This window comes from Myxine glutinosa, chromosome 5, assembly GCF_964187855.1.
Source record: "Myxine glutinosa chromosome 5, kmMyxGlut1.1, whole genome shotgun sequence".
NCBI lineage: Eukaryota > Metazoa > Chordata > Myxini > Myxiniformes > Myxinidae > Myxine > Myxine glutinosa.
The window spans coordinates 105030034-105043786 of record NC_136265.1 but is presented as its reverse complement, the minus strand read 5'-3'; the positions used below and the strand labels follow the sequence as shown (position 1 = coordinate 105043786).

At 43.4% G+C, this 13753-nt stretch overlaps 1 protein-coding gene across 1 annotated transcript in view; it reads right to left on the bottom strand.

The window, feature by feature from the left end:
• The window catches only part of SMCHD1 (structural maintenance of chromosomes flexible hinge domain containing 1), a 238536-nt gene that overhangs the window by 107914 nt on the left and 116869 nt on the right, over positions 1-13753 (bottom strand). The window contains exons 16-20 of the mRNA XM_078777400.1: positions 12866-12938; positions 10653-10792; positions 5440-5580; positions 3734-3961; positions 2422-2570 (exon numbers count right to left, since the gene is read on the bottom strand). Coding sequence (XP_078633526.1) covers positions 2422-2570; positions 3734-3961; positions 5440-5580; positions 10653-10792; positions 12866-12938 — 731 coding nt within the window. The remainder of the gene's footprint in view (positions 1-2421; positions 2571-3733; positions 3962-5439; positions 5581-10652; positions 10793-12865; positions 12939-13753) is intronic.

Genomic DNA, 13753 nt, shown 5'->3' with positions numbered 1-13753 from the left:
TTGAATTACCCTTTAGAACCCTCTTGAATTACCCTTTAGAACCCTCTAGAATTACCATTTACAACCCTTTTGAATTACCCTTTAAAATCCCCTAGAATTACCCTTTGGAACCATCTTGAATTACCCTTTACAATTACCCTTTAGAACCCTCTTGAATAATCCTTTAAAACCCTCGAGAATTACCATTTACAACACTTTTGAATTACCCTTTAAAATCCACTAGAATTACCCTTTGGAACCCTGTTGAATTACCCTTTAGAACCCTCTTGAATTACCCTTTGGAACCCTCTTGAATTACACTTTAGAACCCTCTTGAATTACACTTTAGAACCCTCTTGAATAACCCTTTATATAACCCTTTTGAATTACCCTTTAAAATCCCCTAGAATTACCCTTTAGAACCCTCTTGAATTACCATTTACAACCCTTTTGGAATTACCCTTTAAAATCCCCTCAAATTACCCTTCAGAACCGTCTTGAATTACCCTTAAGAACCCTCTTGAATAACCCTTTAGAACCCTCTTGAATAACCCTTTAGAACCCTCTTGAATAACCCTTTAGAACCCTCTTGAATAACCCTTTAGAACCCTCTTGAATAACCCTTTAGAACCCTCTTGAATTACACTTTAGAACCCTCTTGAATAACCCTTTAGAACCCTCTTGAATAACCCTTTAGAACCCTCTTGAATTACCCTTCAGAACCGTCTTGATTTACTCTTTAGAACCCTCTTGAATTACACTTTAGAACCCTCTTGAATTACCCTTTAGAACCCTCTTGAATTACCCTTGAGAACCCTCTTGAAATACCTTTCAGAACCGTCTTGATTTACTCTTTAGAACCCTCTTGAATTCCCCATTAGAACCCTCTTGAATTACACTTTAGAACCCTCTTGAATTACACTTTAGAACCCTCTTGAATTACACTTTAGAACCCTCTTGAATTACACTTTAGAACCCTCTTGAATTACCCTTTGGAACCCTCTTGAATTACACTTTGGAACCCTCTTGAATTACCCTTTAGAACCCTCTTGAATAACCCTTTAGAACCCTCTTGAATTACTCTTTGGAACCCTCTTGAATTACCCTTTAGAACCCTCTTGAATTACCCTTTAGAACCCTCTTGAATTACCCTTTAGAAGCCTCTTGAATTACTCTTTGGAACCCTCTTGAATTACCCTTTAGAACCCTCTTGAATTACCCTTTAGAACCCTCTTGAATTACCCTTTAGAAGCCTCTTGAATTACTCTTTAGAACCCTCTTGAATTACTCTTTAGAACCCTCTTGAATTACCGTTTAGAACCCTCTTGAATTACTCTTTAGAACCCTCTTGAATTACCCTTTAGAACCCTCTTGAATTACCCTTTAAAACCCTCTTGAATTACCCTTCAGAACCCTCTTGAATTACCCTTTAGAACCCTCTTGAATAATCCTTTAGAACCCTCTTGAATTACCCGTTAGAACCATCTGGAATTACACCTTAGAACCCTTTAGAACAAGCGTTAGGCCTAGGTCCCCCGTCGGTGAAGTGATGCGAGTTGACAAAGTGGAAGACGCAAGGCGGCCATCTTGGATTTTGACGTGGCGACCCAATTTTCAATAGCGTTCTCCCTTATGCCTAGATACACGCACAGACCAGATCAGACGTTAGTAGTTCGTTTATTTTTCAAGATATTTCGCTGACAAGGTTCAGACATATATATGGTGGCGGCCATCTTGGATTTTGACGTGGCGACCCAATTTTCAATAGCGTTCTTCCTTATGCCTAGATACACCACACACCAGATTCAAAGTTGGTGCTTCGCTTATTTTTCAAGATATTCAGCTCACAAGGTTCAGACATACATGGCGGCGGCCATCTTGGATTTTGACATGGCGACCCAATTTTCAATAGCGTACTTCCTTATGCCCAGATACACCCACACACCAGATTAGAAGTTGGTACTTCGCTTATTTTTCAAGATATTCCGCTCACAAGGTTGAGACATAAATGGCGGCGGCCATCTGGATTTTGACGTGGGTTGCACCCACACACCAAATTTGAATGCGGTCCTTCGCTTACGCACGCACGTACGCACGCACACACGGACGGACGGACGGACGGACGGACACACGGACGGAGGGGAAAACCATAGTCCCCCTTTCGCTCCGCGGTGCGATGGGGGACAATTAAACACGGTGGGTTAGAAAGGTTCTTCTTCCTTTTTTTTTTTTTACAGACGGATGGATAGAAGAAAGGAAGGACATAGCCAAATATTGATGCAGCTTCACCACTTTAAAATCTCATGGAAAATTTGGGGAAAGAAACGACATTTGTCAAAAGTCAACTTATGCAGAACATCTAAAATCAGAGTTATGACCTTCATCAAATTCTGTTGTACAAAAACTAACAACCCATTTTTGCTGCGACGACCGTATTGATACCTTAGTGTAAAACTCGTTTTGAACGGTCGTCGATTGTTCAGGTAAGAAATCTCACAGTACTTCTCCTCACTGAGGCTTGTCGACACGGCGACATCAGGCAGCATTCCCTTCAGCAAGCATTCTTGACCCGCTACTGCCGCCCAGTTTACCTGTACCATACAAAGACCCCAAGGAGACCAGATAAAAATTATTACCAATAAACAACAAGCATACAAAGCAAATCATCACAAAAAGTTGCAAGGCCGGTTGTTCAAAGACGGAAGAAAACAAACCATTCGTAGTGCTGAGAACAGGGTAAAGTGACAAGGATTTTCACAAAAGCCAGAAACCACGTCCTCAGCCTCACATTTTAAAGCTTAACTGCCGTCTACATATTACGTGCACAAAATGTTGGGATTTACCCTACCGCCTGGAAGCACGCCTATGTCTGCCCCCTCTAAAAGAAGGTCGACGGCCTGATACCGCAAAAGAAACTGCCCGATCACCTTGACCTCCAATTTCTCCAAAGTCGTGGAGTTTCTCATGAATGAACAACTTTTAACCACCAGTATGGATTCTGCAAAGCCAGGTCCACAGGTATTCTTCAGGCCTATGCCGCCAACGAATGGTCTTCAACTCTCCAGCACTTCGGAGAAAGTAGAGTTCCTGCACTTGACATTAGCAAAGCCTTAGACACAGTCTGGCTCACAATGTACAGCATCCTCAGATCACCTCCTTGTTTTCCAACTTCCTCCTTCTTTCTTATTTTCATCATTTTCATCACAGCTACGAACAACCGTTCCGGTCCGGGGAATTTTCCACATGTTGGTGGAATCTGCAGCAGCCGCTTCAACCTCATTAAAGTTAAGTTTTTTCCGAACCGAATTCGTCATGCTCTGTTACATCGTCGTCCATTTGTGGCTGTTATACCTCGTCCAATTTCCCGTGTTCAATCGGACCTTCTAGCTCTGAAGTTAGCCTTAAACGCAACAAAAATGAATTCCTGAAATGCAACCTTTCCTCCGAAAGCAGCTGTGAAAATTCTGTCCCCATTTTGTCTCTGTATTCCTCGTTTTTCTTCTTCATTCCCAAATAGTTTACTTCGACTTCCTCAATGTTATCCTATTTCCCTCCTTGCCCTCCCCTCACTGCAAAAAAAATAAAAACAAAACCTTTTTTTTTTCTCACTCCAAAATAATCTCATTCACTTGATATTTCTTCTGCCTGTACCTCACGTACGACATGAAGGACAAATAATTGATGCCGAGACTCAAAAACTCAAATTCAATTGATCAAGTCCAACAAGCAAAACAAACTGAATGTTGGGGCCCACCTGTATGTCATGCACGATGGTGCTGGTGAGTACAACCTCTCGCTCAACCTCGTCATACAGCCTGTAGTTGAGGTTGGTAAGAACACTGCCAGCTGGACTCGACACCACCTCACCATTCTGTATTCGTTTCCCAATTGTGTCGCCACACCAGTAAAGCTGCATCTCTTTCGCAAGGCTGCTTGGGGTCACTTTAAGTTTCCGTTCCACCATGGGGACATCCATGTTTGGCTGGGTGTTGAAAAAGAAAAAAAGAATCAAACATTTAACCAGAAAAATAACACATTTACAACAATGTTTGGTACTGCTACAGCAGTATTATAGGTCAGGAAAGGATACCCATACTACTGTAGTATATCTCTTTGAATGGTCAACATTGGACATCAAGTGGACAAATAGTTTCTCAAAATGAAACCAGAACGGCACTCGGTAGAGTGCATACCTTCGCCAGACTGAACAGTTTATGTTTTATATCTCACTGATAGGCCGGATCTGGATTCGGACATGAACCAAAATCGAATAGATTTGTTCTTGTCACCTTACCAACTCGTCCACCAAGTTTTGTCATAATCCGTCCACAACCTTTTGAAATATCGTGCTATAGATTATTTGTGGCCCTCTCTCTTAATGGAGAAGAAATACTTAAATATTAAATAATTCTCATATCCGAATCCATATTCAGATCTTCACAAAGATCAAATTGATTCATCCTCGTCGCACACCCAACCTGTCCACCAAGTTTCATCCGAATCCGTCCACAACTTTGAGATATTGTGCCACATATCACTTTTGGCCCTATCCCTCAGTGGTGAAGAATCACAAAAATTTTTATTGCATCCGGATCCGGATCTTCACCAAAATCTAATCATTTCATCCTTATCACACACCCAAACTCTCCACCAAATTTCGTCCAAATCCCTCCACAACATTTTAAGATGTCGTGCCATCTTCAACCTCAATGGTGAAGAATCACAAAAAAATTCTTGTATCCGGATCCAGATCTTCACCAAAATTTAATCATTTCGTCCTTATCACACACCCAAACTCTCCACCAAATTTCGGCCGAATCCTCCACAACTTATTGAAATATCCTGCTCAAAGACAGACATGGGTGAAAACATATCCTCTGCCCACCTTCAGTGGTGGAGGCAAAAATGGAGTCGGTTGTACTCGCGTAAATGTTTTTCACCGTCCTTTGCAATTATCGAGCGCGCTGCTCTTAAAATAATTTCCAAGATCAATCGATGACTGGCACCGTCTTCATAGAACGTGGTAAATCACTCTTTCATAGTTCCACGTATGCTTGTATAGAGATTGGTCAGGTAGTGGTAAAAAGGTAAACAGACATTTTTTCCCCCCGTTGCTATACAGTCTCGTCAATTGAGGGACAGCAGACACATTAATGAATCGCCCTGCCTGTGAAACACCGGGATGACAGCTTATAGCTGGGTCGGGATTCAAACCCTGGCGAGACAGCTTAGCGGCGAGTGTCAAGTAAAAGTACACCGATTAAATAAAATGCAGAGAAATTTGTCTCAAAGACTGTTCAGCTGGAAGGAACTATTGTTACTTGAAAGGAACTATTGTTACCTCAAAGGAACTATTGTTACCTCAAAGGAACTTCACAATATTTGACATTTTAAGATCAGTGGGTGAATTCGGAGATTTGTCTTGGTAGCTTTCTCCCGAGTCGCGGTGTACTTGCTCACCTTCAACTCTATACATGCGAACAGCATCATCTCCATGGTATTGCGGTTCAAGGGAAGGCGTAGAGGTTCACCGGTCAGTTTAACGGGGCCAGTTGGTGAGAGCCCCACGGAATACGTGGGTAGGCCGGGGTAACCACTAAACTGAAACGTACACATCCAACATCCACAGTTATTAGAGAGTGAAAAGTCCTTAAATGTATTGCATCAAATAACACTTAAATCAACATAGTGTTGCAGTTGTCGAGGATGGTTAGGTTTCCGATACCATTCCTGACAACAATGTTGTGATCGTCCGGTCGCCCAGGTGCCTGGTTTGAATCTGTCGAGTCGTCTCAAAGCGACCGTAACGGTCAACCGTTTCAGGGTCTTCCCGTACGGATTGAAAGACCAATTCGACCCAGCGAGCCTGACGTGCGATGTGGTGTTGAATCACCGTGGCCAATTAGCCCTCAACTGGTCTTTCCTAATCACCCCGAGAATAACGACAATCACAATTTACCCCGACACAGGGTATATGTATATTTAATTGTAAATGGCATGGGGGAAGGAAACACAAGGAAACAATAACAGTATGTAAGAAATCAATAATCGATAATCAACCCCCTTCGAAACTACTGTTTACGTGCCCAGAAACCAAAAAGAACAGGAGATCCTTAAATATCCTATGCCTTAGGGCCCGGTCAGACACACAATGTGGGATAGACAAAAGCGGGGATCACAAGACAGAAAGAGAGTTAAAACCATTTGACCCACAGCAAAGCCTTCAGGAAAAAAATTCTGGCCACCCCGGCAAAGAAATGTGCCGCTGTGTCCTGAAACTGTGTTCCGCATGCTGGGGTATAGGAGAGGGTGTGGCTCTGGATCTGTCCAGTGGGGCATGGCTCTGCCCAGGATTGGTGTGGTGCAGAGCGTGGCTTTTATCAAGCCAATTCCGGGTATCTCCTGACTTCTGTTGTCACTCCACCCTTTTATTCCCTCGGCCCCATGCATCAGCGATGGCGTATCATTCATGCCCCTCCACTCTCACTCTCCATTGGCCAAGGGGATCAGTTGATGGTCAAAAGGACAATCTCCCACTGCAGTTGCAGGACACTTTCGAGCACTGATGGGCAACCTGGGCTAGTGAGTGGGCCGCATGATTAGCTCTCCCTCTCTGTGGGCCACAAGATTGAAATTGGGCATGTGCACTAACCACAACCCCACAAATAAGCTTAAATACATCCAATACAGGCCGAATATCGAGCTCCAAAAGAGAAGATTTTTCCATTGCCAAGTACAGACTACTGCCAAAACATGCACCCCGCTGACGTCAGTGCATGTGGGCAACGGTCAACAAAATTCCTCATAGGCCGCACTCAGAAGCTCGATGAGCCACAGGTTGACCACCACTGCCTTAGAGGAACAGTGTCAAGCCATGGCATTTCCCTCCCAGCTAGCACCGAAAGACCGAGTAAAACGCTCTCAACATCAAGACAGATTACAGAGGGCAGAACGGGAAAAATGGGGTCAAAAGGTTTTATGCATAGACTAATTTTCGACACAGACATTGGGAAAGGAAGTTTTCCAACTCGACATACAAGCGACGCATATCTAATATCGCAATTACTTCACACTTAAGCTGGACATTCACTGCAAGGAAATTACTGCTAGATTCTAAGCATTAACCCCAAGGAGCTACTTCCACAACAGTAGGATACCGCTAATCAAATTGCAATCAAATTTCATGTACAACAATTAATATATTTTGCAAATTTAAGTGATTATTACTGTCCTGTCCGGAGCTAGTCAAGATCAGCCTTGGAGGAATAGCCGAAACAGTTTTTACTCCCGAGGCGAGGAGCCGAAAAAAAGGGTGGTTATTTTACACGCGCGAGATGAAAGGATGCGAGACGTTTATCTTGTCGAAAAGACACTGGTTTATTCCCGAACCCAACACAATGCAAACAAGACAATGAAAATACAACAATAAGGATTTAATAAAAAATAAATCAAGGGGTGAAAATGTCGAAATAAACCTGAGGTAAAAACTAATTCCTACAGAGGTACCTCACACAGACTGACTCAGACGGACATACAGGGGAAAGATAAAATAAACTAAAAGGTCCTTTTTTTTTAGTGCCGGCACTTAGCTCGTCCAACGGGTTATTTTGGTGACGTTGGCAGGGCAAGGTGACGACGGCCAACAAAAGGCCCGCGCATCGAAGCGCCCCAAAATGGCGGCGGCACCGTGCGTCAAAAACGTCCAGGCGTGAGGCAAGGAGTCAAGATGGCCTCCTTTCGATTCCTGAGCCTGGCAAGCACAACGCAGCCCCACCTCCCACCACAAGCTCAGCAATCACCAAAACCTCCTTTGCAATTGTTGCACCAGCTCTCCTCAAAAGCACACCAACACAGCCAAAATGGCCAGTGTCTTGTCCGATCTCCCAGTCCATGACCAACCAAGCGCACTCTTCTTCTTTTCTCCGGTCAGCCAATCGGGCCGTTTTCCTCCTAGTTCGCCGGCCCACATTCTTGGTCCAATCATGTCCCTCATGGCATGGCCTGCTGGCTTTCTTGACCGCCCCCCTTATTCTCCGCCTCCCGTGGGCGGGCTTTCACCCATTAGGTCCATTGGGGCGGGGGGTGGGGGTTGGGGGGTAGTGTCCGGGAACCTGTTTGCTTGCAGTGGACGGTTGTTATGGTTCAACGGTGGCTTTCATGGCAGCCTGGCGCTGGCTTGAGATCCTAGGATCCTGGGTTTGAATCCCTGTCGATTGCTGAATTAACGCCAGGGGGGTTGACTCAGCCTGTCATCCTTCCAAGCTCGGAAAATTGAGTACCAGTTCACTGGTAATTCCCTGTGTGTCGCAAGAGGCGACTAACAGGGTTGGCGGCAGGAAGGGCATCCGGCTGTAAAACATTACTTCAAAAAGGGGACGACGGTGCCCAAAAAAGGCCAACCCCTGCTCTGCTGGGAAAAATGGCCTCTAAAGGTGGTCTTCTTCTTTCTTGGTGGCTTTCATGGCCGGCCTTGTCAGCAAAAACATAAAGGAAAGGATTACAGAGGGAAAGCATGTACTGGGGAAAATTATCCTTAATCATTACCACTAATTAGCACTGCTTCACCCCCCCCCCCCCCCCCCCATGTGAAGAACATTTAAACAACTTTAAGTTGCAGTTTCTCTACTTTAATACATTGAGATTTCTCATACGCGTCCATGGTCCATGCTACAATTATACAGTGCTACCTTTCCTACAGTATTCTTTCACCTACCCCCCATAAACGTAACATTACATATAACACGTGTGTATGCAGTTTCAATTGAATATTAATGTGTGGCTTCATGCCCTCACATACAAAATGCAGAATGCCATCATTTTTGAAATATAGACACTGCAAATCAAGAAAAGGTATGTACACCTGTATGCCTGAATGTAGTTTGTGTATATACAAGTACAGTATATGTACTTTTACATTTAATACCAGTTAAATGGAGAAAAAAAACCAACATTTATGTGTTCTCATTATATTCAAAGAATGCAAGTTCACACACACATCTTGTTTTTTAAAGATAATTCAGTAAACCTTGAAACAAATTTTGCTTTTCTCTTTTAAACTTTCTGCACATTGGACATAAGCAGACTGCTGAAGTCTCACTTGGAAACTACCTTGTACATGTATGACAAGTTTGTGTTAATTAAGTCTTTAATGTGAGCACAAAAACAGTCACATAATTTTATTTGTTCTTTTATTAGTAGGTGTACTCAATTAAATATTTTGGACATGTTCATGCAGCAAATAAAGGACAGATTTTTCTTTTGAATCTGAGTGTTGTTGCAGTTTTCTGCATTCTTCTTTTTTTTTTTTACTTAAGTGAACATCTGTACTGATATTAAATGTTCAGACTATAGTAGTGTAAATGTAAGTTTAACTACAACAAATTTCAGTTTTTGTATTAAATGTTCTTTTTTGAGGGAGTGCATTTAGCACTTCCTTTACTGGGCTAGAGCAATGGTCTTCCTGTACTGGGGGTCCTTGTTCGAGTCCAAGCCAGTGCGCCACACATGTAGTGCTATTAGCTAGGACATTAAACCACATTTGCCTAGTCCGTTGGATAGGACTCAATGCCGTAGGTCCCCTGCTTACTTCCTCAAAATTATATTTTCTTTCTTAGCATCTTTCTGGTTGAATAAACCAAAGCAAAGCACAAAAAAACAAAATGTAAGATATCTCACATTAAACTTACAACATGGATCCTATTTTCTCCATGCTTACACACAGTAAAAAGGAGTGTAATGTCAGTTACCATTCCTTACATGTTCAAATGGCAATAAGTAATAACATACCAGCCTAAATTCCTTACTTCAATTCACAGCTGCAGTCTGCAATCCAATCATAATCTCACATGAAAAATCATCTTCCTAGTTCCACAGGGGCATGAGATATTCGAGTGCAAGTAAGTACCCTGATTTTTGGAGTCCTTTTTGTGTAACGTCAGTTACCCTTGAGTTTTCGCCCATTGCTGGAGAAGAGATACAGTCAGTGTGAAAAGCCTACAACTCTGACCTTCCTGACACATAACTTTAATCACCATCATGAGGTAACAGCCCTGTCAGTCTCAATTACTGCTCTGTATTGGGTTCAACTATGCAAGCATCCTGCATCTGTAACGGCAGTTACCGTGGAATCACCCCCAACCTATTTCTCCAGGGATTTGCATATGAAGCTAGAGGGGCCCTTGGGACTGCTAAAAACGCCACCAGCAACCTCAAAAAGCGCATATTGAAATGTGTCAGCATGGGGAATGACAAGGTAGTGGTACACGGCCTGCTTGACTCCTTGGAGGGAAGAGTGGGAAAGAAAGTCCTCTGGAAGGCAGGGATTCCGCAACACCCAATACAATGATCCCACAGATATTCCCAGATCAACAGGCATACCGGTTGCTGTTATTCGGGGCGGTGTCAGGACCAACGCAGATTACAGCAAGACCAACTGAGTAAACTTGAGCTTTGAATTGCCCAAAAGAAGGGCAAGGCTTCAATCCATTCTCCAATTTCCTCATATTAAGCATCTTGTAAAATATGTCAATAAAACAAACTTTACTATGTAATTTACACATCGACTCTAAATTTACACCGACTTAACTTTGAATAATAAAGACAAACTTTTTTTTAAGTATCAACATTTTCAAAAATGCATCAGGAAGGGCTGAAGGTAAGGATGAGGGAGAAACCTGGCAGGTTGCCGAGACACGCTGTGACCAGGTAGCATTGCCAAAGACATCCAGAAGACACACGTCAAAATGAGGTGAGGTGCCATTCTCTATGAGCAGTAGTTCGGCTTTGGGGCTCACGGAGATGGAACATGGAGGACCTGGCGTAAACAGGAAAGGTGCTCAATAATTTTTAATGATCATGAAACAATGTCAACAAAAAGAAGACAACTAGAACAGCACTCTTCAACGTCACGCCGTCAACCGATATGACTCCACCCACATTGTATCATTATATGTACTTGGACCACGTTTGATTGAAATCCCTTCAGCTGTTCTCAAGTATCATCTTTTACCTGACATGACCTCTGACCTCTTGATGCCAAAATCAAATCAGTTCATCTTTGCATCACAATATATAATTATCCAACGTTTGGTTAAAATCCCATCACTGGTTCACAAGTTAGCTCAGTAACAGAATTTTTACTGAACGGGACCACTGTCCTTTGACCTCTTCACCCGATAAATCGAATCAGTTCATCTTTGTATCATTATAAATATTTGTACCAAGTTTGACTTGGATCCCTTCAGCTGTTCGTAAGTTATGGCGGTAACGAAAACCAATCACGGGCGCACGACCAGACAACCCAAAAACAATGCCTCCAGTGACGTCGTCAGCGGAGTAAAGTGGTATCAGTTCTGCCCAAGCGGTTTTCTGGTCGGGGTTGCAATCCTTGACGAGAGTCACCACCCCAACGAAGGATACTCGACTCCGTATGCAGGAATTTGTAATTTGTTCCGTGTGCTGGAGCCCAATGAATTTCAGCACACGGGATCCTCAGCTTAACGTCAATCTGAGGGACGACACAAACATTGTGATGCCTCACCCTGCCTAAAATACCATGATGATGGTTGATGTCTGGGAACTGCTCTAAGACCGAATTTCAGATTGTTCTGGAGAAACGTATTCAATTTGTTCTGGACTCCAAAACTGATCACATCTCCAAGGTCGATGCGGCTCGAGATCGCCATCGGAATAATTTGAAGAGCTAAGTACGAGTACTTCCCTTGTCAAAATCAGCTTTTACAGTATGCAGTGCATTTTTCCGCAGTGCTGTAGAGTGTGGCTCCCCTCTGTGGACCGGTACTGATGTTGCATTTTGTCTCGTACTCTTGGAAAAGTGGAGTCCAAGGCTTTGCGATTCTGTACAGTCTAAATTCTGATCTTTCCCACTCGCCACCGTCAGTCCTTTATCCAAACTCAGACACACCAGCACACTCAACTCTCAGCATATAGCCTGAGTTTGAATCCTGACCCAGATATAAACTATCATCCTGGTGTTTCGCAGGCACGGTGATTCATCAATGTGTGTGCCATACCTCTGGTGGAGTTAAACTGGGTGTCCCTCTGTCAGATTGAGTTGGCAGACGTGAAAGATCCCATGGTGATCCTTCATGAAGAGTAGGTTTTCGCCAGCACCCTGACCAGATAGCAAATTCCTGCTCTAACCTACAGGAGCTATTGCATAAACGGCACAGCTACTCCGCCAGCAAATGATGCTACCCACATAAATGTGCTGCATAAGGAAGAACAAGAAGCCCCACCAGGTTGCTCATTTAACACAGACACCTTGTTACCCTTCCCAAATCTCAGTGTTATTCTATTTGTCCCTCTCCTCTTTTATTGATTGTTTTTCTATCAACAATGCCACCTGCCCCCATTCCTCCCCCATAATCTGTCCTGCACAAACACCCTCTCCGCCCTCCCCCACGTTGTGTACACAATTAATGAAGGTTGCTCCAAAGTTGGAATGAAAGCAAAGCTAACAAAACAATTATAGAATCAAGAGGTTTGTACATAACACACACAAAAAAAGAGATGTTAATTGAGACTTTCATCCAAGAACTCATGAGTCGCCATGAGAGGAGAAATTCCGTGTATTGGTGATATCAAAGAAAGCTAACACTTCAAAAGACTTTTCTTTTCTGTTCTATTAACGTGGGTATACGGTATACGTTAGGTAAGGTCGGTACACGTTTACACAAATTACAAGGACAATATACAACGGACAAATTAACAGGGAACATGGGATATGAATTGAGGATCTGAGCATCACAAGTTAGGGATCAGATGGCAAGGTGAAACAGGCCAACACAACCTCAACAGTCCACAACCTTTTGATATTCCAGGCTCGAGGTTTCAAGCCAACATTCCGGGCTAGTACAGGCCTCACCTGGCAGAAGTCTGACTTTGATCGTCTGTACATCGTTCTCCAAGCCAGGAATTTCCACCTTCAAAACGAAATCCTACAAAGAATAAAAATAATAATAGGTTCACTTATAAGGAACGTCGATGCAGGAGGAGCGTTTAGGTCCATCAATGCCTGTGTTATGATTGCTAACTTATGGGTATTTTGCCGGGGTTCCATCCCTTCAAGTGCTGAGCATCATGCATGGATGCAAGGAAGCAGCACGTACCATTTTTGAAGTCTTTGGTACGACTGCCTTTGGTTCGAACGGCCGAGCTCCCAGATTCAGAGTAGATGCTCTACCCGTTACACCACCGAGTCTTGTTAAATTAGAAGAGACTAGAATGGTACTCCGTCAAGTGCTTACCACCGCCAGGCTCAACAGTCTACGTTTTCTGCCCCACAGTTAGGCTGGATCTGGATTCAGACCTGAACCAAAATCTAATCCGCTTGTTCTTGTTACCTACCCAACTCATCCACAAAGCTGTAATAACCCATACATAATTTTTGAAATATCATCCTATCCATCATTTTTAGCCATCTCCCTGCATGGTGAAGAATCACTTTTAAAATTCTCGTATCCAGATCCAGATCTTCACCAAAATATAATGAAGTAGTCCTTGTCACACACCCATCCTGTCCACCAAATTATGTCTGCAACCGCCAATAACATTTGGAGATATCTTGCTCTGAAACATACAAACAGATAGTGAATGGTGAAAACAACCTCCGTCCACCTTGGGTGGCGGAGGTAATACACGTGGCGCAACACCCACTCCTTGGAGGAAAAACGAGTTTCAAAGTAACATCAAGGTGTTGGGTGTTGAATCCCTGGTGTTGGGCTAGATCCCTGGTGTTGGGCTCGCGGCTGGG